A 25,463-nucleotide genomic window follows, 5' to 3' on the forward strand; every position below is an offset into this window, starting at 1 on the left:
GTGAGCAAAGCTCTTGCATGTGGAGTTCAATGTGGGAAAGTGCTAGGCTGTTCACTTTTGATGTAAGAAAGCTAAATTGGAATATATTCTAAAAGGAAATAAAGTTAAGAATTGCAGATGTGCCCAAAGTTTCATTGCTCTGAGTAAAATAATCACTCAAAAGCTAGTAGCTGTAAACAAAATAATAATAAGGGTTGGTAGATGTAAGTTGTATCTTGAGAGCTGGTATGCAAACAGGTTCCAGCTCTACAAACTTCATTTGGAGTTCAGGAGACTGCAACTCAAATTTTAAAAAAGCTCAGTTGTCTTTAAGGGAACTCAGGTTGGATTTACCAGTGTAAGATCACAACAGCTTGGTGTGTTGACTAGGATTAATTCCTTTGAATGCAGACAAGTAAGGAATGATCTGTCGCAAATGTTTAAGTGGATTTGAAGATTTAGTGGGGTAATCAAGAAAGAAACTTTTAATTTAGAGTCCAGGACAGATACATGGATGAAAGAAAATTAGAGGGTTACGAGGCAGGAAGGCTTTGGTATTTTTTGGTAGGAATATATAGGTCCGCACAACATCGAGAGCAGAAAGGTCAGCACTGTGCTGTAATGTTCTATGTTCCTGAGTTTGGCTCTAATTTTAAGGTTATGATTACAATTTGATGTCAGATATACATCAACATATGTAGCTGGTGGGAATCAAGAATAAAAATACCCAAACGCCAGTCATCAAGCTAATTGAAAGTTAGAAAACTTGCAAAGGTTTTTTTAACTGGAAGAATGGACTTAAAGCAAGAAGATAGAATTACTGATAAGTCACAATTTAACCGAACAGCTGATTTAGCACAAGAGACTGAATGTCCTGCTCTTGTTCCTGTGTTCTTTCTTGCATCCCTTACAACTTTAGCAAGTTGAGAAGTACTTGAAACTCAGCAAAGTTCTTTTGATATGTAATCACAGGTAAAATAGGATGTACACAATTTTCGCTTGCCAACAGAAAAATGCAAATACATTTGTTTTGGCAAAATCGATTGAGGATAAATTTTGGCCAGGCTTCTCGGTAATTCCCTTATTCTTCAAAGTAGTGCCACCGTTAATCTGAAAAATACCACCCCTAATAATGCTGCATGTCCTCAATACTACATTGAAATGTCCAGCCTATATTTTTGTAGTCATTGTCTGGACTGGGGCTTGAGTGTTTAGCTTTCAGCCGTTAGGCAAGAGAACTGAGTGGAGGTTGACTTGATTTTTCCATGAAGAGGTGTGAAGCAGGATATCAAGCTTATTTTAGTATCTTTATTTCATTTGTCGTAGCCAAAATGAGATGGCTTAGATATTACAAGGCTTAATGATATTGTGAACAACATGATTTCGCAATGCTCTTGTTTGTGACTCATTAAACTTGTTTTTCTTAACATTTAGAATAAGTGCAACAGATGAAGATATGTTGTTAAATTTTGCCCAGCCCCCAGTTGAGCACATGTTTCCAGTTCCTAACATTTCCCACAACCTGGCTCTGCGAGTGAGTGTGCTGTCCTTGCCCAGGCAGCCAAGTTACCCGTTGTTGACATGCAGTATTCATACCAACTTCAGTTTCTTTGGGAAGCATATCCCCAGTCAAGAGAAGGATGCTTATCAACCTACCAATGCAAAAGAGCATGACTACTGCAACATGCCAGGAGTACAACAGAGATACAATAAACAAGCATATACAGCTGTTCGAAGCCATGAATTGTTGCCAACAGGTTCAGTAAAGATAAGAAAATGTCCTTCTCCTGACACCTTGGAAACCAGGAAAGTGGCAACGTTGGGTAACACTGACAAAATATCTGAAATCAAAAGTTCACAGACAAAGACTCAGTGTTGTAATTGGACAAATACGGCTGAAATAAATAAAGTGCACCCTTATGAAACCCATACAGTCAAAACATTGAAGTCATTTTCTGTCTCCGATTCCAATGAAATTGGCAATCCGCCCTCTCGGATTCCTTCAGGGGAGATGAACCCTTTGATGGGAAGCTTGCTTCAGGAAAGGGAAGAAGTGATTGCGCGAATTGCCCATCAACTGAGTTATTGCGATCCAAAATCCCCATCTATTTCCGGAAGTCGTTTCACCGCAGTGCAAGAATCGAATTCAACAAGCAGAATGCTGCTGCAGAGCTCTTTAGAGGAGGAAAGCCCAAGTCCAGGAAAAGAGACTCTTTGTAGTCGTACCACCCACTCAGAAAGCAGTTCCTTGGAGAACAAAAACACAAGTAGAACCTCTTCTCAGGATACTCCAGTCATATTATGTAGAAAGGCAAAGCTTGACAATGATAAAACAGTTTCCCCAAAGACACAGACAGGAAGAAAGCTATTTCCAGGAGGTTCTTGTACTGACACAGTTGGCAAACCTGAAACAAAGCATACTGCTGAAAGAACTGTAAGGAAGCATGGTAAATCAGAACGGTCACAAATCAACTGCAGAGGTAAAATGAACGGGAAGTGCCCAATATCTAGCAACAGTGTACATGACAAAAAATCTAAAGTTGAGTCATCGTGTTCTGGTTCCTTCCATAAGAACATTGTGAACTCTACAGATAATTCTGAATTACACCCCCCTCCGAAACATCATGATCCCGTCGAACTTGACAATGCAAGTGCAGTTAATCGTGACAAATCAGCCTGTTCCTGTATTATTAACTTTGACTCAGGCGCTCAATCTGAAAATAGCATCAACAATGCAAAAAATAAGCCGGTTAGTATAGAATGCTCAGGTATCTGGCATTCAGACTCTGTCCACTGCAAAAAGTATGGGTGTAAAAGTGAAAGGAGTAAATTGGATATTTCTGGTGATGACAATTCTGTTACAATAAAAACAAATGAAACTGTCAGTTCCAAAAAGGGATGCCAAGAAAAAATTGGCCTGCAGATCCAGAGCTGTGATTCGTCACAATTTGTACCCAATTCAACAATGCAAAGAAGACTGAATGGAGACTGCAGAGAAAAACCTGGAGAATCTCAAATGCAAACTGTAAGAAAGTTTACTTTTTACCACATTGGTAGTTATTTTTAATGGACTCAAATGAAAGTTGTTTAATTGACTTTGCATGAAAAGTAGCAGTTTGTTAACATCGGGATTACAGCCTTATAATAATTTCATTGTAGATAGTGTACAACTTTGCATATAACTCTGAGTACAGTTGGCACCATTTCAGCTCAAATAAAGCGAATGGAGACCTGTCATTCTGTCCTTAAGAGGGAATTTTAATGTAGTCTTTATTACTTTCATGCTCAGTCCAAGAAAATATGATTTGGTTGCTTGGGAATGAGACAATCGTTCAGTATAAGATTTTTGTTCCACGGTTATTATTGAAAAATTGTGGACCATGAGAACTAAATTTTTTATCCTTGGAAAGCATGCCCTGGGAGCAGTGATGCATAATTAATTGTTGGGCATTTCATCAATGAATAAAGCGTAACAGCAAAATGCCATCCACAAATTTCCATGATAGCGGCATCCAGCATCTCCCAATGGCCACAGTCATGGAAATCCCAATAATCCTCTACAGGAAATTAGGGCTTGTAAACTCGCCCACCTACCTTCTGCTATTTTCAGTTCTCCACTATTGTGTTCTGCAAGCCAGATGGACCCATAGCAGTACCATGCAATCTGTTTGATTGATGTGACTGTCATAATGTGGTTCGCAGTGTCCAAGCTGAGCTACGTGGGTACATATTCTACACTGGAGTAGAGTAAACCCCCACCCCACCCCCGTATCTGGCACCTATGGGGATTGATAGATGCCGGATCAGTGAATTTGTTGGTTGCTTGAGATTGTGTGGATTGGCAAAATAACCAGGGGTTGGAGGGGGGAGGTATTGCAGTAATTCTGTACCAATGATTGTAGCAGCTACATATTAAGGTGTTCAAAAAAAATTGCTGAGAGCAAAACTGGTACAACATTACAGGTTGATGTCATTTCATCTGATGAAAGGTCATTGACCCATATTGATATTTGTGTTTTTCTCTCTCTGCAGGATCTTTACATTTTGTTTATGCAACTGTATTTCTTTTGCAAATCAAAGGAATTAAATTAATTTTGGTTCTGTATGGGCAACAGTGAAACACAGTATTGGTAAACAACCCAGCCTGTGCCTTGGGAAAGACTGCCCATTAGCAAAGAGGATTATTCCCTCTGCTTGTCTGTCACGAAACAAAAGGCTCTTTCAGGTGGCCAGAATACCCCGATGTAAAGCCGCATATTCTACCCCTGTGTGGCTGTCGGAAGGCCACTTGAAAGAGCGGGAGGTACCTCCGAGGCGCACTTTCTAACCCTCCTCTGAGAGGGATAATTGCCGGATGACTGAAGTTCCCCTAGGAACCTGAATGCAGCCGCCTGAAAGTGGTTGCTAAGGGGCGGGTTGATGACAACCAGCTGGCGAGCGCCTGACAGCCCCCCTCCCTGCTGCCCCTGCCCCCCGGCGTGGGACGTCAGAGAGAGTTGGGGTGGCCGGCGCGGGCTGTTGGGCAGGCCGCACCTGCCCTGAAGACTCGTGCCGGCCGCCCCTGACCCAAAGTCCTGCATCAGCCGCCCCAGCCCTGATGTCCCAAAGGGACAGGAGTCGGAGTAGACAGCGCAGCGCTTTCAGGGCTGCCACCTGAATGACCATTCCACAGGTCTGCATCCACTTCTGCAGGCGCATTCTTGGCGGAGAATGCACCTGAAATCGGCTATAGAGAATGAAATGAAGTTATTGACTAGAGAGCTTCACTGATCTCCTTTACACTAGGTGCCTGGTAAACCATGTGATTTTGCAAATATCCAGAAACTCTCACCAGAACTGCAGTTTACAAAGCGGTCTTTGACCAGCATTGAGTGGGTAATCATGGCTGCAAGGCCAAAATATTGGAACCCTTATAGCTTGCATATTGCTCTCTGAAATCAGGTTGGAGGTCACTCTTCTCCCCTTCTTATACTTGCATGTCCTTTTTTGTGAGCTGTCTCCTCAATCTACACTCAATATATTGCAACATAAATACTTATTACTGTTCCCATATCCAGAAGCAACTGTGGCAAAAAAAATGGGCAAGAAAGTTGCATAACATTTAGTGGAGCTTTACAAATTGAATCAAATTTGTAAAGCATTAAACATGTGGAATCTGACCAACCTAACAAACATGCACGTATTCCAAAAGACACCATGTGTAACGATATTTACAGCTCTAAAAGAAACAGGTGTTTTTGGTATCCTTATTCATTTTTGTTTCATGTTAACTTTTTTCCATTCATTTATCGAACCTGCCTATTATTTATTATGTAATAATGCTGATACCTGGTTTAAAAAATGTGTGAATGCCACTGCCTCAAAGCAGTCTTTTTTTTGGTGGGGTGGGGGGAAAGAAAGGTTAGAGTGGCTTAGTTGATATTGCTCAGATATACTACTTTTTTATTAAAGAGATGCTCAATCAATTGCAGTCCTTCCATACATCCACATTTTCTAAAATTCACTTTTTTATGGAAATGGCGCTCTGAGAACGTCTCAAGGACAACTAACTGCTGCAGGATATTCTGAATTATCCTTGGATAAGTTGGTGTTGAGCCACCTTCTTGAACTGCTGCTCTCCTGGGTTAGGACCTCCTGCAGTGCTGTTGGGTTGACAGATCAAGGGTTCACACCCAGTGACAATGAAGGAATGACTTTGTATTTCCAAATTACACTGGCATGTGACATAGAGGCAGCCTCCTGCAGATGACGGAGTGGGGAGTGGTGGGGGGGGGGGGTGCATCTGCAGCCCTTGTCCTTTTCGATATCAGAATTCATACATTTTCAAAATCTTTTGTAATCACCCAAACTGCTCTCATATATTTTGAATGTGCCAGTGATGCAGAGAATCCAGTATTAAGATGTTAGATGGAGTGCCAATCAAATAGTCATCTTTATCCTGGGTGATCTGAAGCTTCCAATAGAGCTGCATTTCTCTTGGGTAGTTGATACTATTCTCTTACATTCCTAACTTGGTGAACCTTTATAACAGATGAACTGGGTGGATTACAGAATGATATCAAAGTCTTCGACATTATAATAAGAGAATTGGCTTGACTATTTATATTAATTTCCTGAATTAAGAACATTTTTATATAAATTGTATATATATATTCTTGCAACTATATTTTCAATGTTGTTGTAGTATTATTTTGGCACAATTAATTCAATGCACTGTAGTATCTGTTCACTGCTCCTATTAAATTAAGTGTGGTTCATACAGCATTGTGGGTTTTTTTGGCACATTTCACATTTATGAACATTTTAAGTGCAAGAAATTGGAGAACAGGTTAGGCAATGAGTTCCTTTTACATAACTATCATTCACAGTTCCCAGCTATTTCAAATTGGACTGAAAATAATCTGAAACACCTGGATAATTCTGGCTTTTGAGGACAAATCGCATGCTACTCACTTATATGTGAGTGCTGCATATCAGTGGTAGAGAGAAATAAATTCTCCGAACCCTTACGCTAAGGAAATATGATTAGCTTTGAAGGACTGCCTCAATTTGTCCTGACTGTCCTTGGAGCAAGTTCCCAGTTACAAGTTTCTGCTGGGAAACCAGATCAGCAAGGCCATGACAGCCAGTGAGAACCCACTTCACAAGGCTTGGAAACTATCAGATGTCGAGATTGAATGATTGTGAATATCTTCAATACTCACAAAGAATGTTAATGTGTTAATAGTTGGTGTTAAAATATTTTTTTAAAAATCTAAAATACAAAATATAATTAGTCCACAGTTAAAACTAACAAAATAAATCAATGAATTTATTCAAATAAAATGAAACATTACTGACATAACCATTTCTTCCCAACATGGTTCAGCCTTAGAGAACAGATTTCTCAGCTTTCATTAAAATCGTTTGGTGCACAGTTGAGTGAAAGGTAAAATTTATGCCTGCACTCACATTTGTCAGTTAATTGGTAAAAGCTGGCAGGTCCAAATGAAACTGCTGGTTTTTAAGGAAATGCTTGACCCATTCACAACAGCAAGCACGTTCAATTGACAACTTTGATGGCCTGAAGAGAAACTGCAAGAATCCCAGCATCTTTTAAAATTTTTCTGCAATGTCAACACCACATTTAGCAACCATATTCATGAGTCCGACCAAGAACAAAGAATGGAGGAGAACTAACTAAGGAGTCTGTTTTTGCAAGAAGGAGCACTCTTTAACCATGGCACTCCTTAATGTGAGTGACCCTTGATTCTCTCCCAGAAAAACAAGATGTCAGCAGGCAGATAAGAAACACCTGCATGATGCACACAAGTTGGGATATTAAATCAACAGGTCCTCAACAGACCCAATCTCTAGGAAACCTGTTGTTGAACAAGGTTGCACCATCATCCAAAATTGGACTGATGTAATAGAATTGAAATGGACTATTGTCTTTAAAGGAACAGCATGTTTGAACATATGTCTAGTCTCAGAAACTGATTTCTTTTATCGCTAAACTCGTATCAGCAATCCAAATTTCTGGTTGAAGTCTTCTGTTCTAAGAGGGATTAAGTGGATTTGCAAACAGAGAAAAAATTGCCATCCTTTGGTGAGAGAGATAGTTTACTGAAAGAGTTGGTGGTTGGTGTTGAATTCTGCAAGTTTGCAGACCTGCTGCGAGACCCCATTTCAAGACGGGTTTTGAGTTCCAAGTTCAGCCTATGATAAATCTCTGTAGTCAATTATAGGGACTGTGGCTGGTTATTGTATTTCTCCTGAAATAGGGGAAAAAGAAGAATTCTTTGTGCTAACCTGGAAGAAGAGGTTATCTTTTGGAAAAACCCATACCCGGTGTGGGTGGGTGGTGGGGGGGGGGGGTTGAGTTTCTTTGGCAAGGCACAGAAGTGGCTGATTGAAGGAGATCAGTTTGTGCGTGTCCAACAAACAACGAAAATATCTCTCTGAAACCAACAAAAACCTTCCTGAGCGGCAACAAAGTACCAGAGCCTGGTGAAGATTATAAATGTAAATTCTGTGCCCAGTGTGGAAAATTGCCTGATACCAATTAACTTGGAGAATTGAAAACCAAATAATTGGACAGTGAAACAAACAACTTTCCTGAACACATACGCATTACCTAGTATACGCTTCGAAGTAGAAGGGGGTTAAGTTAATAGTAATAAGTTAAATATTGATCTTATTATTGTGTATGAAGAAAATTTAAAACATTTTTGTTTAAGTGAATTGGTGAATTTCTATTGCTGCTGGTTTTGGGGTCCTCTGGGCTCATTACAATTCATTTTTGGCCAGTACATCACCTCTTGAGCTCTAACTTTGCATTTTTTCCTCACCAAGATGTCCTTCATTTATCTTCTTCAGCATTTCCTTGCCTAGCAACACTCGAATCACAAACTTATTCCCTTTGAAGACCGTATCTTTCACAACTGACTGTTCATCTCTGTGTGCCCAATAATCCCAAATACCCATTGGACAGTCATTCTTAGCTGCTGGCCATTCTGTATTGCATCTTTGGGCTCTTTCATTGTTTCATCCATCTCTGTGGCTTTCCTGATCTGCTCTGTTCCATCCCGGGATACTGGAAGTGAGATGATGATCATGTGAACTTAGGCCTGCATCTCCACATTAACCTCTTGGTTGCTCTTTTCTTTCTTGTCAACTGCTCGAGACAGTGCATCAGCTCCAAACATGTATTTTTTCTGGCACGTAGACCATTTTCACATTGTATTTCTGCAGCCTTATCAACATGTGCTGTACTCTCATGGGACAGTCATTCACTGGTTTGGATATAATTGAGGCTAGTAGTTTATGGTCTCTCCACTTAAAGAGCTTGTGCATAAATGTATTTATGAAACTTTTTGCCTACATAAGTGCTGGCAAGCTCCTTATATGTGCATAGTCGGCTTCTACACGTTAAAGCCTTTGATGCAAAGGCCACGGGTTGTCATGTGTCCTCATGCTTCTGCAGTAGTACTGCTGCAGGGCCACATCAGAATGCATCAGCCGAGATCCTGGTACGCCTATCCAGATCATAAAATTTTAGTACAGACTCTTCTGTTAGGACTTTTTTGAGTTCCTGGAAGAACTCTTGCTCGTGTAACCAGATCTACTAATTTTTCTGCTCAAGGAGTGATCTAAGTGGTCCTGACACAGTCGACGGATGAGGGATGAACTCAGCCAGGTAAGTCACCATCCCCAAGAAATGTCTCATCTCCTCATTGTTTTGGGGCCTCACAAAATTCTCAGTGGCTGATGTTTTACTTGGATCAGGCTTCACTCCCTGTCCAGATATGACATCTCCTACGAAGGTCAGTGTCTTTTTGCTAATCTCACATTTATCTTTATTTAATTTCAAATTGACATTCCGTGTGATATCGAGCATTTGCCTTCTTGGTAGGCTCCCATAATGATGTCATCCTGGTCTCAACTCCATGTTTTTTTTTTAAAGATCATGTGGATCGTTTTATGGTAGACTTCTGATGTGGACAAGTTCCCATATAGTCGCTGAAGAGCGGTATCTTCCTTGTGGACTATTGAAAGTGCATACAGTAGTATCCAACTTGCCTCATTGAGCTTCATCTGCCAAAACCACGATGAGTCCTTGAGCATGCTAAACCACTTGGCACCTCCAAACTGGGACATGTTTTCCTCCTTTGTCGTCTATTTAAACTGCTCTCTCTTGATGGCTTTATTGAGGTCTCTTGGGTCCAGACATATACACAATGCTCTTTTTTTTCCATGATGACCCACTCTGTAGGTTCTTCAATTTTCTGTATAACTCTCATCTGTTCTATGCGTGCTAGTCCTTGTTTGTTTGTCACTAAGTGGAAACCAAACTTTCCTGCAAGTATGGATAACAGGAGCCACTGTCTCAATTACGTAGACCTTGTATATACCAGGTTAACATCCAAGTCACTCAAAGACATCTGTGAACTCTTCCATGGGTGTTGTGTGCTCATCTTTGGTCTGTGAAGCCACCTTGAAATCTTTTTTCACCAGGTTGAGCTCTTTTGATCAATCCTCCTTCCTTTTGAAACCTCAATGTTTCCTCCTCCCTCCCTCCCTCTTCCTTTGCATCTCAGGTGTGGTCTGATGCTACTGGCTCCCTTCCCAACACCCTCTCTTGCTTTTTGCTGTTGGGAAATGGAGACAAACCAATGCTAAATCAGTTTTTTTTAATTAATTAATGAAATTTCACTGGCAACGCCACATTTTTTCTCTATCTCTTACAGCCCTATAAGCTTGAGGTTACATCGAACAGTACATGCCTTTTGCCTATGTTGTTTTACTGATCTCCAGTTCCCTCCATAATGTTTAGGACAAAGACACTTTTTTCCTTTATTTGCCCTTGTGCTCCACAGATTAAAATTTATAATCAAACAATTCACATGTGATTAAAGTGCTCATTCCAGATGTATTTAAGGGTATTTGTGTACATTTTGGTTTGACTATGTACAATTTAAAGCATTTTTTATACATAGTCCCATCATTTCAAGACACCATAATATTTATGACCCAGCAATGGTATGTATATTAAAGTAGACATGTTTAGCATTTTGTTGCATATCCCTTGCATGCAATGACTGCTTGAAGTCTGTGATTCATTGACATCCCTAGGTGCTGAGTATTTTTTCTGGTGATGCTCTGTTGGGCCTCTACTTCAGCCATCTTCAGCTCCTGCTTGTTTGGGGACTTTCCCCCTTACATTTTCCCTTCAGCATATGGAAGGCATGCTCAATTGGATTTCAGTTGGATGACTGATTTGGCCATTCAAGAATTTTCCAGATTTTAACTTTGGAAAAACTCTTTTGTTGCTTTAGTAGTATGTTTGTGATCGTGTGTTGCTGTGGGATGAAGCACCATACAATGAGTTTGGAGGCATTTGATCAAACTTGAGGAGATAAGATTTTTCTATACACCTCAGAATTAATTTTGCTACTGCCATCAGCTGTTACATCATCAATAAAGATAAGTGCACCAGTACTTGTGGTAGCCATACATGCCCAGGCCATAACAGCCCCTCCACCATGTCTCACAGATGAAGTGATATGCTTTGCATCTTGAGCAGTTCCTTTATGCCAGTGGTTTTCAAACTCTCTCTTCCCACTCACATACCATACTAAGTAATCTCTATGCCAGTTGTGCTCTGTGATTAGTAAAGGATTACTTAAGGAGGTATGTGAGTGGGAAAAATAGTTGAGAACAACTGGTCTAGACCCAATTGTCACTGAAATATTTTGCTTGAATAAAATTGTCATTGGTCCATTTCCTTTGGAATTATGAAATGGTGCACATAACGAGTCAATTGGATAAGATTAAAAGAGTGGTTTTCAAACTTTTTCTTTCCACTCACATGCCACCTTAAGTAATCCCTTACTAATCACAGAGCACCTATGGAATAGGGATTACTTAAACTGATGTGTGAGTGGAAAGAAAAAGTTTGAAAACCACTGCTTTACGCCTTCACACTTTGCTTTTGCCTCACTCTGATGCAGGTTAATCTTGGTCTCATCTGGCCATCTTGTTTCTGTGGTTTACTAGTGGTCTGCAACTTGCAGTGCAGCCTCTGCATTTTGGTTCATGAAGTCTTCTGAGGACAGTAGTCACTTCTGCCTCCTGAAGAGTGTTTCTGATCTGTCGTACAGGCAATTCTTCTGAAACTAGCAGTGGAGGTCTTCCTTGACCTACCAGTCCCTTTGTGATTACTGAGCTCACCAGTGGGCTTTTTCGTTTTAATCGTCTGATGTTCCAAACAGTTGATTTTGGTAATCCTATGGTTTGGGCAATATCTCATTGTTTTATTCTTGTTTTTCAGCCTCATAATGGTTTCTTTGACTTTCATTGGCACAATGTTGGTCCTCATGTTGAAAAATGGCCACTACATACTTCAAAGGTGATCAAAAGCTTAGAAGCAAGCCTAGCTCTCTTAGACCTGCATCAATGAAATAATTAAACGTACCTGAGTAATCATAAACACCTGTGAAGCCAAATGTCCCAAACATAATGGTGCCCTGAAATGGGAACTATGCATAAAAAATGCTATAATTTCTACATGGGTCAAACCAAAACATATACAAATCATTAATCGTTCAGGTGCCTTGCCATTTGGCATAAGCAATAATGTCTTTCCAGCTGTCACAGTCTCTGACCCAATAAATTGTAGTTGTTGCCTCGATGAAGGATCTTTCTTTGAACTGAGACTGTAGTCCATGTAGAATTCATGATTATACATGGATAAAATACTGAAGTGCTTTCCCGTTGCCTTCTTCAGTTGCAGTGTCTATACTGGACAGGTAACTCTGGCCATTGATCAGCAGATTTTAGTTTTCAACTATAAATTCCTATTTGTAAAATCTGCTTGTAAAAACTGTCCACCATCTACAATCCATGGCTTCATATGACCCTGATTGGGAGGCTAAACAGGTACAACACCTTGGCCAAGGGTGACCTGTAGGTCATCAGATGGAAGGAGTGCCTTACACCTCCTTTTGCTGAGCAATTGCGCAGCCCTGACTCCGTACAAATAACCTTGAATAAAATCTGGAAAGTGCACTCTAATCACATGTAAATTGTTCGATTACAAATTTAAAACTGTGGAGCCCAGGGGCAAATAAAGGAAAAATAAAAGTGGCTTTGCTCCAAACATTATGGAGGGTACTGTTTTTAAACTTATTCAATGACAAACTAATCCATCCCCATCTCATAACCTATTTTTCTTATATTCATGTGCCTATTGAAGAGTCTATTAAATGTGCGAATTCTACCAGCCTCCACCACAATCCCCAGAAATGCATTCTATGCACTCACCACACTTTTTTTTACCTCTTATCCCCTGACTATCAACTACAGTAGGACTACAGAACAACTTGTTTGCGTGATTGAAATGTCACATTTTTTTCACACTAACTGTAACTGAATATTTATCATCTCCCTAGTTTTAGATTTATTATTTTGTTCTGTGCTGGGGTAATTTAATATAATTGTAGGGTTTTTTTGTAACTGAAGTGTGTGTTTGGCTGCAACAAGTAAGAATTTTGATATATATGTACATTGTACTTGTGTGTATAACAATAAACTCATTGTCATGTTCCACCATGAATGTTCACTGGTAATTGTGCAATCTTGACACACTTGGACAGTTTCCCTGCTGGTTGTTTATGCAGATGAGGTGCTCATTTGATCATATTCAAGCTTACTTTGTTTCTTATAAATAATAGAAACAAGTTATCATTTGGTGTGTAGATTCAAATAAAGAACTATAGCATATATTATCAAGTTATAATATCTCAGCATAAAATCCTGTTGCAATTTTAAAAAGTTCTTAACATTTAATACTGGGTTTGTGTAAATATAAAAAGGATACTGAATTAAAATCTAAATTGAGATTGACCTATTCAAATTATTACAAATTTTTATTTAAGGTGGTGATAAATATTTTTCTTGCAGAAGAATTTTTCAAAATCTCCTCTGAGACCTTGTTGTAACTATTGGAAGAAGCAAAATCGCCGTTCATTAGATGGAATCTCCACAAAGGTTTTTCATCCATGTACTGGATTGCCCTTAAATTCAAGTCCTGTAAGTTCATAACAAGATTTTAAAAGATCTTTTAACGTAAGATTATTATTTGCAGCTCTTGAATGATAATGAGGAAAAACTCCAAGTGCTCCGTTTTTCTTTCCAAAGATGTGCAGGTTAATTGGCCAAATGGATGTATTTGCGTAGCACAGGCTCATGGGGCAAAAGGATCTGTTATCATGCTGTATCTCTAAACAAAACAAAATTGAAATACTGTTTAACAATATCAAGCAGAGCTCTTTCATTACAACTGCACATTTGAATGATTACATTTCATTGCCATCAGTTATGGTATTGAGTTATGGTCCCCCAGGAAAATAGCATTTTTTTCCTTCAAATACTTGTTCACATCTTTAACATTTTAACAGCAAGTTACTATGTTTGTAGCACTGATTTTGATGATCAGGCATAAGTATAGTGTTTTTTATCTGGTGGACATCCTTTTCAGTTTTTGTCTACACTGACAATCCTAACAAAATCTGGTGTGTGGTGTATGTGTGTGAGACATCCACTTTATTTATGGCAAGAAAACATGACGTAATCTTGGTGTTTAGATTTCCACCATTTTGAGTAGGCAGTTCCATACAGCACTGGAGGGTATTCACTCTTCAAGAATAAATCACAGAATCTTTGCAGACTGGCAAGGCTGAACACGGCCTCTGCAGTCACTCCAGTTAGAGTTCAGTGAATGTACTTGTGACGTGCATTGGTTGAAACAGACTGCCCTGAAAGGTTTGTGTAATATTTAGCTTATGATGCAAATAAATTATTGCCCTTAATCCGGGCCAAACAGAAGTTTCAAAAGTTCAGAATTCCTAATATGAATAATGTTATTAAGTCATGTAGAAGTGCTGAGATAAATAGCAAACAAAAAATCAAATGGCTATGTGGCAAGAGTTTTACTCTTTATTCAGTTGAACAATGGAGATAATTGTGTTAATAGTTTCTAGAAGGCTTAAAAGTAGACTTTGTGGAAAAGTGCTTCGGAGCTAACAATAAAATAGACCAGTGCTAAATTTTGATAATGATTACAAGACTAACGATGTCACCTACAGTACCCAGAGGACACGCATTTAAAATGGCCTGGGAATGAGGTTTTAAGGGGCTGTTATTTTTACACAGTGGGTGGTAGGTGCTTGGAATGGACTGCCAGGAGAAATGGTGGAAGTTGTTACAATGGTAGTATTGAAGAAGCTTCTGGATAGACGTATGGACATGGAGGAGTGTAGGCCATGTGCAAGCAGCAAAACCTTGGTTAACTTTGAGCATCATGTTCGGTGCTGATTCTCAGGCTGAAGGGCTTAAACCTGTGCTGTCCTATTATAAAAATAAATCAGTTAAAAAAAATCTAACAATAACAAATTATCTCTAAGTAAGCAATCAAACTATGATTGAATCTAATGTTAAATTTGAGAGTAAGTAAGCAATCAAACTATGATTGAATCTAATGTTAAATTTGAGAGGATGAAGGAAAAGTGTCCTTTGATGGGAAAAGTAATGAACTAGCCACAGTAAACTTGGCGAAACAGTTAATAGTGATAAGTTGCAAAAATAAGAAGGAATAAATTTCCAAGGGATAACCAAAAAACTTCTATTAAGAGCAGGCGATTTATAAAGATGAATGTTGACACCTCAAAACAGCAATTGAGAAAACAAAGGCAAGGCAATCTGAGCTTTTATCTGTCTTTGTCATGTGAATAAACTTGTATGAAAATTAAAAAGTACCAGTGCTACAGTGGAACCAAAACAAAGTTAAAAGGGAACTTGGTGGGATTTCATACAAATAAAATTAATGATAGAGAAAATAAAGATATTCAGGACTTGATTTACAGCTCATAGTGATAAATAAATGGGTGAAGAACCACAGTTGTGTTAGCTTCTTAAATGTAATATTACAAATATGAGGATGTAAGTGCTCTCATGAAATACTAAAATGTGAATACAGTCAAATCGAGTCCTGTTTATTGTCATCTGATTGCACAGTGCAACAGTGACGAAACAGGCCCACCTGAATTTATCCATGTCCATCATCCAGTACTAATCCCATTTCTTACCCCTTGGTTTTGGCCTTCTTTGCCTTGGTGATTTTATAATCGTCAGGATTTAATGAATAATGTTTTCCAGAGCATCTTTATGTAAGTGACTCAGATGAAAGACCGAAAAAGAAGGAAAATTAAATGAAAAGGGAAACATTCAACAGATAGAGCTAAATGCAGAGACTTAACTTTAGACCCATGGAGAGAGAACCAGTGTCACTGAGGAGGAAAAGAATTGGATCTTTGCTCCAATCACTGAAAATAGTGCAAAGCAACAAAAAAAAATGAACAAAGGCTAATGCGGAATATTGGTGAATATCTGAGATATTAGAATATAATTATGAATAAGAGCTGTTTCAGGTATGCAAAGCATAGGTTCATCCTCATCTGCAGAATTCAGTTTTGTTTAATGCCTCGAAATTTATGCAGCCATTGTAAAGTGTATGGTGTGGATTTACCAGACTGAAAGCTGGACTTGCATTGTTAAATCATGGGAACTCTTGACTTAAATGTGATTCATTGTCTGATCAGGTTTTTTCAATGGTCTTGGAATTCATTAAAGTAGATACAGAGAAACTGTTTTCTCTGGCTTTGGAAATCCAGAGCATGGGCAGAACCTTAGAATTAGAGCTGTCATTTTGGATGGAGTTAGGAAGCAATTTTTCACTTTGTAAATCCAGAAATCTCAGTCTCTCCCCACCACCACACCCCCCCCCCCCCACTCCCCCTAGTGACTGCAACACTTTGTCAATTGAAATGTCCAAGTACAGGATTTGTAGATTTGTGTTTGATAAGGGTATTGGCAGATGGAAAGATCAAAAGGGAATGAATAGAATTGAGCTACTGATGATCCACGATCTAACAGAATGAGAAGACAGGCTTGTAAATTGAATGACCTGCATAGATGTGCCTACAAAAATACCGATAGTTTCAAATAAAATGAAAATGGATGTATTTCTTGGATTTGGTTTTGTTCTAAACTGCTGGTGTACTTCATGTTTAGACAATTTTAATAGCACCGGAATATAGTCTTTATTTGCACAGAAACTTAATAAGAAGCATTACTAGATCATTTTGGCTGTTACACGCAACTTCATTCTTCAGTCATTTTCACTTCAGCTTTGGTTACCTGCGCTGTCCCCGTATTTCTTGATTCCCACGTGATCTATTGTTATATTACCTAATGATTATTGTTGAACATTGTTTGTTTCAATCATAGGTGTGGTTTAGTGTCAAAGCATCTGTAAATCAGCATAACAAAGTTGTTAATAGAATTTATTTTGTTGTACACCAAGGTTCCACCAAGAAAAAAACAATCGGGATACTTTGACCTGGACACTTCATTGCAAAGACTAAAAGGGGTACCTTGCAAAAGGTATTTCTGTGTCTTTTTCTACAGTTTAAAAAAAAACAAAGCGACATTCGTCAGTAATCAAGTGACAGTCTTTTGGTACAGATGCACACCAAATTTTAGTCGACAATTTGTTCATCGATTGCATTTCAGGATTTGACGATATTTTAAGAGTTAAATGCTGATTACATAAGTTTGCGGGGTTCTGTTTTTAAATGATATAATTGTTTTAACTGAGGGAAATTTGTTCTATTGACTTCTTTCTTTAAATCCCTGAAGCAAGTTCTCTTCATAAGACTTTGAAACAAATTGGAGTCTAAGTGGAATGTGAGAATGATCTATCCAGAGATGCATATTCCATAGGACTCCTATTTTTTTATAATTGTAATTCATTTGAATTGGAACATCTTGATGCCACTTTTATTTATCATCGTGATGTATTTTCTCTGTGCACAACTAAAATTTTCATTTCCTGTCACTTAACATTGCTGGATAAATGACGTAGTTTAACACATGCAACTTTCAGCACTCTATGTAGTAAAAAGTCCACGTCAGACTTGTCCCTGATCGATATTTGCACCCTTTCCATGAGAGAGATTATGTAAATACCAAAGTTAGAAAATAACTTGGCTTTTTGCAGTGTGGGTGCATTTGCTTGTAAGTGTGGTTAATGGAGTTGAGCACCATCTAGTGGCAAGTCACTGGTGTGTTTTGTGTATCCTGTGGCATTTGTTGTTGACCTGGAACTCGTGCACAAAAAAAAGGATGCCTATCAAAGTCAAATAAATCAGTGCTAATTACCGCCCTAAGTATCCCCAGTGAAAAGCAGAAGTACAGAAATGGAAAGAACTGCAGGCCGGAGGAGGGAAGTGAACAACGTTGTCGTCTTTGGGGAAACAATTTCCACAAAGGAATCATTATATTCAGACCTATGATTTATGAATGTTGGTACCATTTATGTGAACTAATTCAGGATTTGTGTTGCTTCTTCAGTTTAACATATAAAATCTGTACAAACATAATATTTTGTTATGATTTAATTAGCGGTGTTTGGTCCCTTGTCATATTGTCTCCACCTGACAAAAGATGCTTGTTTTACGATGTGTTCTCATTTTCTTTATAGCCAGAGGAAGTGTCTAAGGCGAGAGAATGATGCTGACCAAGGGAAGCAACTCCTAAGTGTTAGTACTCCACCAACAACTAGTCTCAGTCTGCTTGGAAACTTTGAGGTATAGATTAGCAATGCATATATATTATACAGAAAGTAATTGTTTAACTGTGTCGGTTCTTTGAAAGGGATTTTTTTTTAAAATTAAAGTACTGATCTTGGGTTTTAAGATTCTTTTCTCAGTTATGAAGTCTTTTTGAATGTATTCATAGCTAATGTTAATATACCATTTTGTTGATCTGCTCGCAGCAAGTTTACAGGTTGTGTAGCTGTGGGGGAAAAAGTAAGACATGAAAATCTGTAGACACAGTGGTTGAAGTAAAAACACAAAGCTGGAGAAACTCAGCAGGTCAAGCAGTGTCCTTTATATTAGCAAAGGTAAAAATACAGAATTGACATTTCTGGCTTGAGCCCTTCATCAATGTATGGAAAAATGTCAGCAGGCGTCTGAATAAATAAGAGTGGGGGGAGAGAAGCATGGTGGTTGCAAAGGCAGGAGGTAATAGGCGGAGAAGGGAGGGAGGAGACAGCAGCAAGCAAGGGGAGGAAGGATGGCTGGGTGAGGAAAGAGGAGACCTGGCAGGGAGGAGGAGAACAGGATAGCAGAAATTGGAAAAGTCGATGTTAGTGCCATCTGGCTGGAGAGTGCCCAGACAGAAAATCAGGTGGTGTTCCTCTAATTTGCGGGTGGTCTTGATGGGATAGAACATAAGGTCACAGAAAGACGTGTGGCACAGAACTGAAATGGTTGACTACTGGGAGGTCTCTGTCACTGGTGTAGACAGAGCGAAGGTGCTCAGCGAAGCAATTTCCTCCAGTCTGCGCCAGTCTCTCCAATATAGAGAGGGCCACAAAGGGAGCACTGGATGCAGTAAATCATTATATGAAAGGCCAGTTTGTAGCCCTAGACTGTGGTGATGGAGTAGGCGTGGATGCAAATGTGGCACCTTCTGCAGCCACAAGGGAAGATGCTCTTTTGGGGGGGGGGGGTGGAGGAGGGAATTGGTGGGGAGGGATGAGTGCATGAGGGAGTCATTGAGGGAGCAGTCCCTACAGAAGGCAGAGAGGAGAAGATGCATCTGGTAGTGGGATCCCGTTGTAAGAGCTGGAAATTCCGGAGGATAATGTGTTGGATGCAGAGGCTGGTGGGGTGGTAGGTGAGGACAAGGGGGAATCTGTTTTTGTTGCATCTGGGGGCAGAGGAGGCCAGGCCAGAAGAGAAGGAAATGGAGGAGATGTGGGTGAGGGCTAAGTTGATGGTGGTGGAGAGGAAGCTATATTTATGAAAGAAGGCAGACATTTTGGAAGATCTTGACTGAAAGACCTCATCTTGGGAACAGATGCAACAGTCAGAGAAGTTGAGAGAAGGGAATAGAATCCTTGCAGAGGACAGGGTGTGAGGAAGTGTAGTCAAGGGAGCTGTGGGAACTAGTGAGTTAGTAATATATGTCAGTGGAAAGCTTGTCTCCCGAGATGGAGTCAGAAAGATTCAGGAAGGGGAGAGTTGTTGTCAGAGATGGACTAGGTGAGTTTGAGATTGGGAAGAAGTTGGCAAGGAAGTGAATGAAGCTGAGAAGCTCATCACGATGCATGAGGCAGCCCCGATGTAGTCATCATTATACTGGAGGAAGAGTTGAGGTGTCTTGCTTGTGTAGGCTTGCAGCAAGGATTGCTCCACAAAGCCCACAAACAGGCAGGCATAGCTGGGACCCATGATATGCCTTTGATTTGGAGGAAGTGAGATGAGTTAAATGAGAAGTTGTTTAGAGTGAGGACGTTCTGCCAGGCAGAGGATGGTGGTAGAGGGTGATTGGTCGAGTTTCTGGTCCAGAAGGAAGTGGTGCTTTAAGACTTTCTGTATGTGGGATGGATGGATAAAGGGATTGAACATCCACCATGAAGATGAGGCAGCCTAGTTTGGGGAATCTGATGTTATTGAAGAAATGGAGGGCTTGTGAGGTGTCGCCGAGGTAGGTGGGGAGGGTTTGGACCATGGGAGAAAAGATAAGAGTCAAGGTAAGTTGAAATTAGTTTGGTGGGACAAGAGCAAGTGGAAACAATGGGTCTACCCAATGGTTGGGCTTGTGTATCTTGGGTAGAAGGTAGAAATGAGCAATGTGGGGATGGGAGACAGAGGTTGGTGGCCACGGGAGGGAAGTGACCTGAGTGATGAGGTTGGAGATGGTGGCTTGATGAGCTATGGTGGGTTCTTCTAGGAGGGGTAGGTAGGAGGAGGTGTCTGAGAGCTGACGCCTGGCCTCAGCAAGGTAGAGGTCAGTGTGCCAGCACCACCCTTGTTTAATGGTGAGGTTGGGATTGTGGCGGAGAGAGTGGAGGGCAGAGTGCTCAGAGGAAGTAGGATTAAAATATGAGAGGGGAGTGTGAAGCTGAAACGGTTGATGTCTTGGCAGCAGTTGGCAATAATAAGATCTGGAGCAGGCAGCTGGCCAGGATGAGGTATCCAGGAGGAAGAAGAAGGCTGAAAGCTAAGAAGAGGACTTGGATGGGCGGGGTGGGGGGAGGGTGGAAGGTCACAGTCCTGGAAGTTTGCCTGGTGACGAAGGAAAGTTTGGGATCATGGCTTGTGTGGAACTTATTAAGGTGTGAACGGAGAGGGAGCAAAGGTAAGGCCTCCGCTCTTGACCAACCACTCTGGCTCAGAGAGGGTAAGATCAGAGGGGATAATAAGGACCAAGCAGGGGGTCAGAGTGGAAATCGATGTAGTGGAGGGTATTGGGAGGAAATGGTGGGTTAGGGATGTCAGAGTGTTGAGATAGAAGGTGAGGGAAGTGAAGGGTTGGAGGGAGGTGGAGAAGGTTGAGGATGTCAGAGGGGGTAGATGAGGTCGGGGGGGGGGTAACCAGAGAGAAAGAGGGGAGATGAGGTCTGAGGGTTGGAGAGGAGAGCTGAAAGGGGGAGATGGAGGTATGGAGTAGGGAGAAGTGTAGGGGGATGGGGAAGGGTAACTGTTAATAAGAGGGATGAGTAAATGGGATCCAGCAGCGAGATTGGGACTCTAGTAGGATTTATGTCAGGAGCCATATGCTTGGAGTCAGTGTGGGAGGCTCCAGCCCGAGGGTGGCTGGGGCTCAGGTGAGTGTCAACGACATCAGCGTCAGGACCTCCTGCAGGTATGCGAATGGGGCCAATGCTGGAGTCAATGGTCAAAGAGTTGGGCGCTCCAGTGAGTAAGGTAGTCAGGGTCTGGGTTGGAGTTTGCGGCCGTGGCATCAGGAGCTCCATTAGATAGGTGGCTGGGACCAGTTTTTGGGTCGGCAGCCAGGGCGTTGGGTCAGCGGCCAGGGCCAGTTATCGGGTCAGAGACGAGGCATCAAGGGCTCTGGTGAGTAGGTGTGAATGGCAGTTTCTTCCTTAAACATACTGTAAGTTTAAGGAAGAAATTGTCATTCACATCCGTCTTAAACCTACCTGGGCATTAGAGTTTATGACTTGGTTGCTTAATATGTCTAGAATTGTTTCCTTGAAGAAACATGAGAAAAATTAATTTATGAGATGTAAAATAAACTATACTTTCTTTGGCTTGGCTTCGCGGATGAAGATTTATGGAGGGGGTAAATGTCCACGTCAGCTGCAGGCTCGTTTGTGGCTGACAAGTCCGATGTGGAACAGGCAGACACGGTTGCAGCGGTTGCAGGGGAAAATTGGTTGGTTGGGGTTGGGTGTTGGGTTTTTTCTCCTTTGTCTTTTGTCAGTGAGGTGGGCTCTGCGGTCTTCTTCAAAGGAGGTTGCTGCCCGCCGAACTGTGAGGCGCCAAGATGCACGGTTTGAGGCGATATCAGCCCACTGGCGGTGGTCAATGTGGCAGGCACCAAGAGATTTCTTTAAGCAGTCCTTGTACCTCTTCTTTGGTGCACCTCTGTCACGGTGGCCAGTGGAGAGCTCGTCATATAATACGATCTTGGGAAGGCGATGGTCCTCCATTCTGGAGACGTGACCTACCCAGCGCAGTTGGATCTTCAGCAGCGTGGATTCGATGCTGTCGGCCTCTGCCATCTCGAGTACTTCGATGTTAGGGATGAAGTCGCTCCAATGAATGTTGAGGATGGAGCGGAGACAACGCAGGTGGAAGCGTTCTAGGAGCCGTAGGTGATGCCGGTAGAGGACCCATGATTCGGAGCCGAAGAGGAGTGTGGGTATGACAACGGCTCTGTATACGCTTATCTTTGTGAGATTTTTCAGTTGGTTGTTTTTCCAGACTCTTTTGTGTAGTCTTCCAAAGGCGCTATTTGCCTTGGCGAGTCTGTTGTCTATCTCGTTGTCTATCTCGTTGTCGATCCTTGCATCTGATTAAATGGTGCAGCCGAGATAGGTAAACTGGTTGACCGTTTTGAGTTCAGTGTGCCCGATGGAGATGTGGGGGAGCTGGTGGTCATGGTGGGGAGCTGACTGATGGAGGACCTCAGTTTTCTTCAGGCTGACTTCCAGGCCAAACATTTTGGCAGTTTCCGCAAAACAGGACGTACTATGACAAATAAGTGTATGCTCTGTATCAAATTACCCATAGGTAGTTTGTGTGTTCCTGAAATGCCTTTTTTTCCCCGCAGTTTATCAATGATAATGAATATAAATGAATATTGCATACCAGAGCCAATTATTTGTTTCCACTTGGTGAATTGATTTCAAATGATTTGTTAAATGCTAGTAACCTTTTGGTAACCTTACAAGCAGAAACTGATCAAGAATTATTTGCAATGAAAGCATTGCATATTACTTTGCAAACACTACTCACCTATTGTCGGTAATGTTCAACCTGCTCTAATGACTTGAATGCAACAGAATCAAATGTCTCAGAAGATAGTTATATCCTGATGCGATCAAAACACATTTTAGGTCTCTGATTTATGAAGCCATGACATTGGACTAAAATGTGTTGTGACCCCATTAAACTAAAGATAAAGAAAATAAATTAAAGTGGGAGCTTAAAAACTATTTGAATTAGTTATTTACATGGTTAATTTCTTGCTTAGTTCTTGATATTTTAACTAATTTATTTTAACAATGAAACTTTGAAATGTTATCTCATGAGAGCAAAAGGTAAACAAAGCAGATTGGTATATCAGTGCTTTTAAACAAGTTTGCCTCTCCCACTTAAAGTGATCACAAGGAAATTACAATTGATTTAAATATTGGTCAGGGAGCTCATTAAACATGAGGCAGCTACTTGGGCTTGTTGAGCTCCAGAGTGATCTGTCAATGGTGGAAAGAAACTGAATTTCTATACAGACCAATACCAACAAAATCATTATTGAACAAAAGTGGTAAAACAAAACTTGTTGTTGCATTATTGTTAAATTTTGCAACTAAAGCTACCATTTTCTTTGGGCGACTACTGACATTTTTTCATAGCTTGATGAAGGGCTCAAGCCCAAAATGTTGGTTATGTATCTTTGCTATATAAAGTGTACCGTTTGACCTGCTAAGTTTTTCCAGCATTGAGTTTTTATTTCAATCACAAAGTCTGCAAACTTCAGTGTTTTACAGCGAGCAAACATCGTTTTGAATTTATCTGAATCTATGTTATCACTGAATGGTAATTAACATCTGATCTGTGAATCTTGCCATCATAAAAGCATTTCTGCCTAGCATTTAAACTGCAGCAATGGAAAATTATCTTGTGCTCAGGCCACATCAAATTATGTATCAGTTACAAATTAAACATTGTAAGCTATATTTCTCCTCAGAACTTCAACACAGCTCCTGATTTTAAAGTAAAATTTTGTATACTAGTATTGAAATTGAAATCTGGTATAAATCCTTTTGATGCAAAGAAATGGTGTTAGTGTTATATAGCACAGAAACAGATCCTTTGGCCCAATTTGTCCATGCCAGCCAGGTTTGTCTACCTGAGCTGGTCCCATTTGCTTACATTGGGCCCATATCTCTCTAAACCTTTCCTATCCATTTACCAGTCCAAATATCTTTTAAGCATTGAATTGAACTTGCCTCTAACACTTTTGTAGTTTGTTCTGCATACCCACCACCCTCTGAGGAAAGAGTCACCCCTCTGGTCCCATAGGAACATAGGAAGTAGGAACAGGAGTAGGCCAAAAATGGCCCATCAAGCCTGCTCCGCCATTCAATACGATCATGGCTGATCTAATTTATGTTCCTCTCTTATCTTAAATCTATGCCCTCTAGTTTTACACTCCCCTCTGCTATGAAAAAGGTGGCCATCAATTTCCCTCATGATGTTATAAATCTCTGTCAGGTCACACCTCAGCCTTCTATGCTCCATGGGAAAGAAAGAGCCCAATCAGTTCCTCCTTATAATGCAAACTCTCCAATACTTGTGAATATTTTCTGCACCCTTTCCAGCTTAATGGCATCTTTCCTACAGCTGGGATGATCAGAACTGCACATAATACTCCCAAATGTGGTCTAACTAACATCGTGTTCAGTTATATCCTGAACCAGGAGGTTCAGGAATAGCTGCTACCCCTCCACCATCAGACTCCTCAACAAAGAACTCAACCAGGCACTTGTTCAAGGACTCTTAGTTTTGCACTTCATTGATTTTTTTTCTCCTCTCTCTGTATTGCACACTCACTTTATTTACATTTCTTTATTTGTTTACATGTGTGCATTGAGTCTGGTTTTTTTTTGCACTGCCAATACAGATAACTCTGCCTCACCTCCAGGAAAAAGAATCTCAGGGTTGTATGTCTTGAATGTGCTCTGACGATAAATTTGAAATCTGTTACATGTCGCTCCAACACTTGTATTCAATATCCTGAGTATTTTTATTTAAAGAATTAAGAGAGAAGGTGCAAAGTAATATTGGAAATTGTTTGCTTATATACTACGATAATGGTTTGGTAGTTTTTTTTTAATGAAATGTAGGAGCTATAAGGTTGTTAAATAAACTGTGTGGCTCTCTTAATGTCAAACTGTAAGTGTAACTTCAGGCATTTCTTAAATACCTATCAAACAAACCCTGTTTCTTTCCAATTGCACCTGATGTAAATTGCTTCAAGAGACAATGAGAAATGAAATCCCATTAAATACTTGGATATTAAAATATTTTGCAAAAATTAGATCAGATATTTTAAGGTTGATTGTCAAGAAGTTTAGAAGGAATAAAATAATATAATTTAGTCTCAGCTTCCTTGCAGCTCTAACATCGATGTGTCTCAATGTTCTCAGGAGTCCATCTTGAATTTCCGCTTGGAGCCTTTAGGAGTAGTTGATGGTTTCACAGCCGAGGTGGGAGCAAGTGGAACATTCTGTCCTAGTCACATGACTCTTCCAGTTGAAGTGTCGTTCTACTGTGTCTCTGACGATAATGCACCATCACCCTACATGGTATGTGTTCTTACACATTCCTGTAGTTAAAGAC

General features: G+C 40.4%; 1 protein-coding gene across 2 annotated transcripts in view; it reads left to right on the plus strand.

Annotated features, from left to right (window-relative positions):
- atosa (atos homolog A) overlaps nucleotides 1-25,463 on the plus strand; it is a 93,034-nt gene that overhangs the window by 60,180 nt on the left and 7,391 nt on the right. Inside the window, exons 5-9 of one of the 2 annotated variants that reach the window (XM_069911658.1) lie at nucleotides 1,414-3,004; nucleotides 13,423-13,551; nucleotides 16,883-16,962; nucleotides 18,062-18,167; nucleotides 25,271-25,429. In XM_069911658.1, coding sequence (XP_069767759.1) covers nucleotides 1,414-3,004; nucleotides 13,423-13,551; nucleotides 16,883-16,962; nucleotides 18,062-18,167; nucleotides 25,271-25,429 — 2,065 coding nt within the window. The remainder of the gene's footprint in view (nucleotides 1-1,413; nucleotides 3,005-13,422; nucleotides 13,552-16,882; nucleotides 16,963-18,061; nucleotides 18,168-25,270; nucleotides 25,430-25,463) is intronic. The other variant, XM_069911659.1, reaches the window with a different exon arrangement.

The sequence above is a fragment of the Narcine bancroftii genome, chromosome 14 (assembly GCF_036971445.1).
Source record: "Narcine bancroftii isolate sNarBan1 chromosome 14, sNarBan1.hap1, whole genome shotgun sequence".
NCBI classification, from domain to species: domain Eukaryota; kingdom Metazoa; phylum Chordata; class Chondrichthyes; order Torpediniformes; family Narcinidae; genus Narcine; species Narcine bancroftii.